This window comes from Silene latifolia, chromosome 5 (assembly GCF_048544455.1).
Source record: "Silene latifolia isolate original U9 population chromosome 5, ASM4854445v1, whole genome shotgun sequence".
Classification (NCBI taxonomy): domain Eukaryota; kingdom Viridiplantae; phylum Streptophyta; class Magnoliopsida; order Caryophyllales; family Caryophyllaceae; genus Silene; species Silene latifolia.
In genome coordinates, this window is record NC_133530.1 from 27,541,910 (window position 1) to 27,544,466 (window position 2,557).

Consider the following 2,557-nt stretch of genomic DNA (forward strand, 5'->3'; position numbering starts at 1 on the left):
GCAGCCTCACGAAGAGCGCGCGAGAGCTGCGCTCCTTCAAGAGGCGCGATTCTTTGCGTCCTTTCTCGACGGTCTGTCTTCTGGAAATCCGTAAAAAGGGTTTTAAAGCACGGTTTTGTAAATCGGTTTCAAAAGGTATTTTCGACATAAACCTTACATCAATGATTACAAAAAGTAAAGAACAATAATAAAAGAGAGATTTACACCCTCAGACTTACATGTTTGATGAAACGAGATGAACTAAGTTATCGATTAGTGATACTCGACTCGAATGTAATGAAAGTGCCCTCGTAAGAGGAAAACGATTAGATTAATTAAGTTGATTGATTGTGGAGTTGGTCAAATTGGTCGGTCATGCAAACGAGGCTGGTACTCATAAGGATCCGAGCTTACGTGGTCGAATGTTCAAGCACGTAGACGCCAAAAAGTAAGAACAAAGGTCTAGAATGCAAAGGGAGAAGAGAAGGGCGGACACTCGCGTGAGAAATATGAGGAGCGAAGGCTCCTATTTATACTAATCACGGAATTAGGGTTTAGGAAAGGAGAGAAAGATCCGAAAATAACCAACTTAGGTTAAACGTGGAAACTTGGACAAAAATAAAACCTTGAGAAAGAGGCGCAGCAGAGCTGCGTCCCTTGGAAGAGGCGCAGCGCCTGCTGCGTCCTTTCCTCAGCGGGTTCCTCCTGCGCAAGAAAGCGTGTTTGATAGCCTGTCGTATTTTAGGCATAACTTTCTCTACAAGACTCGGATTAAGGTGATTTTGGTGGCGTTGGAAAGCTAAAAAAGAGATATAGAACTTTCTCTGAAATAGGCCTGACCCATAAAATTCGTTATCACCTCGTAAAATGGGCCCAAAGTTCGGGTTGTCTTTTTAGCTAAATGAAATGCACATTTTGTAATGTAAACTTTAAGTTTAGCCCAAAGAAGTGACATGTGACTCACTATGAGATATAATCTCAACATTTTATGACATCCTAACCTTAGGTAGACAAGCACATTGCTTTAACTCGGGATTTGACGGTTTTAGGAAATGAAGACGGTTTTTGACCTGGACTCCAAATGAACTCTAATTATTGCCAAAACGACCGTAATGACACCTAGATGACAACCATGAGGTAGACATAAATGTTTGAGCGACCACTTGACGATAAACTTACGAATTGTCACAAATCGTTCGCGTACCAAACATGCGGCCCAATCATCACCGGGTGGTTTGCGGGAGGTGCAGAAATGAGGTGTCTACACTTTCAATCTAAATCAGTAAGAGAACTTTTCTGATCTTCTTATTGTCTACTGTTTTATTCATTTTCAAACAATGACAAACCAATCTGGAAATTCTGACGATTATAATATCAATCGAGAAATTGTTCCCACCACTCCTAATATTCCTGTCAACCATTTCACAATGCCACACAAAATTGTCCCAAGCCTTAGTAAGATGGAACTTTTAGATGGGAAAAATTATAGGAGATGGTCCGAAAAAATTCTGTTTTATTTCTTACAATATGAGATTGAATATGTGTTATTTCAAGAACCACAATCCACTGAAGAGTCTAGTTCGTCTGAAATTGTCAAACCCGACCCCAAAGCTGTAAAAGATAATAACACGGTTAGAGGTGTCATGTTACACTACATGGTCGATAATCTGTTTGACATCTACTGCAAAACTAAGACCGCTAAAAGAATTTGGGATGCTCTGGAAACTAAGTATGGTACTGATGATTTCGGTACTAAGAAATATGTTGTAGCAAGATGGTTAAAATTTCAGGTTACTGATGGTAAACCTATAATGGATCAAATCCATGAATATGAAAATATGGTTTCTGAAATTCTTGGTGAAGGGATGGTGTTGTGCGAGTATATGCAAGCTAATGCTCTTATTGAGAAGTTGCCTTCTCCTAGTTGGGATGAGTATAAGAAACATTTGAGGCATAAGAAGAAAGATATGAAGTTGCAGGAGCTGATTGGTCATATCAAAATTGAGGATGCCACAAGGAGCTAATGTTGTTGAATTCAGGAATACAGGTATAAATAAGAGAAGCTATGATTAATACAACAAACCACAAAATGCTGAAAAATCCATAAAGGCAGTGACATGAAATTGTTGGTGGTGTGACAAACCTGGTCATCCCGCTTTCAAGAGAAAGGCCAAGAAAGCTTACGAGGAAAGACAACAAAATCAAGGGAATCGTAATAATGCACATGGTGGGAAATTCCAACATAAAGACAACAATCAACGTGGTGGCTACAAAAATTACAAATCTAACAAGCACAAGCTAATGTTGTCGAAGGCTCAAGTGAGGGTGATGATATAATTGCTGCAATGGTGTCCGAAATAAATCTGGTTGGAAGCTTGGTGGAATGGATTGTTGACACAGGAGCTACACACCATATCTGCATCAACAAGGATCTTTACAAGGAGCTCAAAGATGTTGATGAGAAAGAGGTGGTATATGTTGGCAACTCCAGCAAGGTTCCAGTCCTTGGTATTGGCAAGGTGCACCTGAAACTCACTTCTGGCAAAGTTTTAGCTCTTGAAAATGTGCTCTATGTACC

At 39.9% G+C, this 2,557-nt stretch overlaps 1 protein-coding gene across 1 annotated transcript; it reads left to right on the forward strand.

Annotated features, from left to right (window-relative positions):
* The first annotated feature begins 1,316 nt into the window (after positions 1-1,316).
* LOC141655122 (uncharacterized) lies at positions 1,317-2,003 on the forward strand. Its single transcript, XM_074462216.1, has one exon. The coding sequence runs from the start codon at positions 1,317-1,319 to the stop codon at positions 2,001-2,003; it is 687 nt and encodes a 228-aa protein (XP_074318317.1).
* The last annotated feature ends 554 nt before the right edge of the window (positions 2,004-2,557 follow it).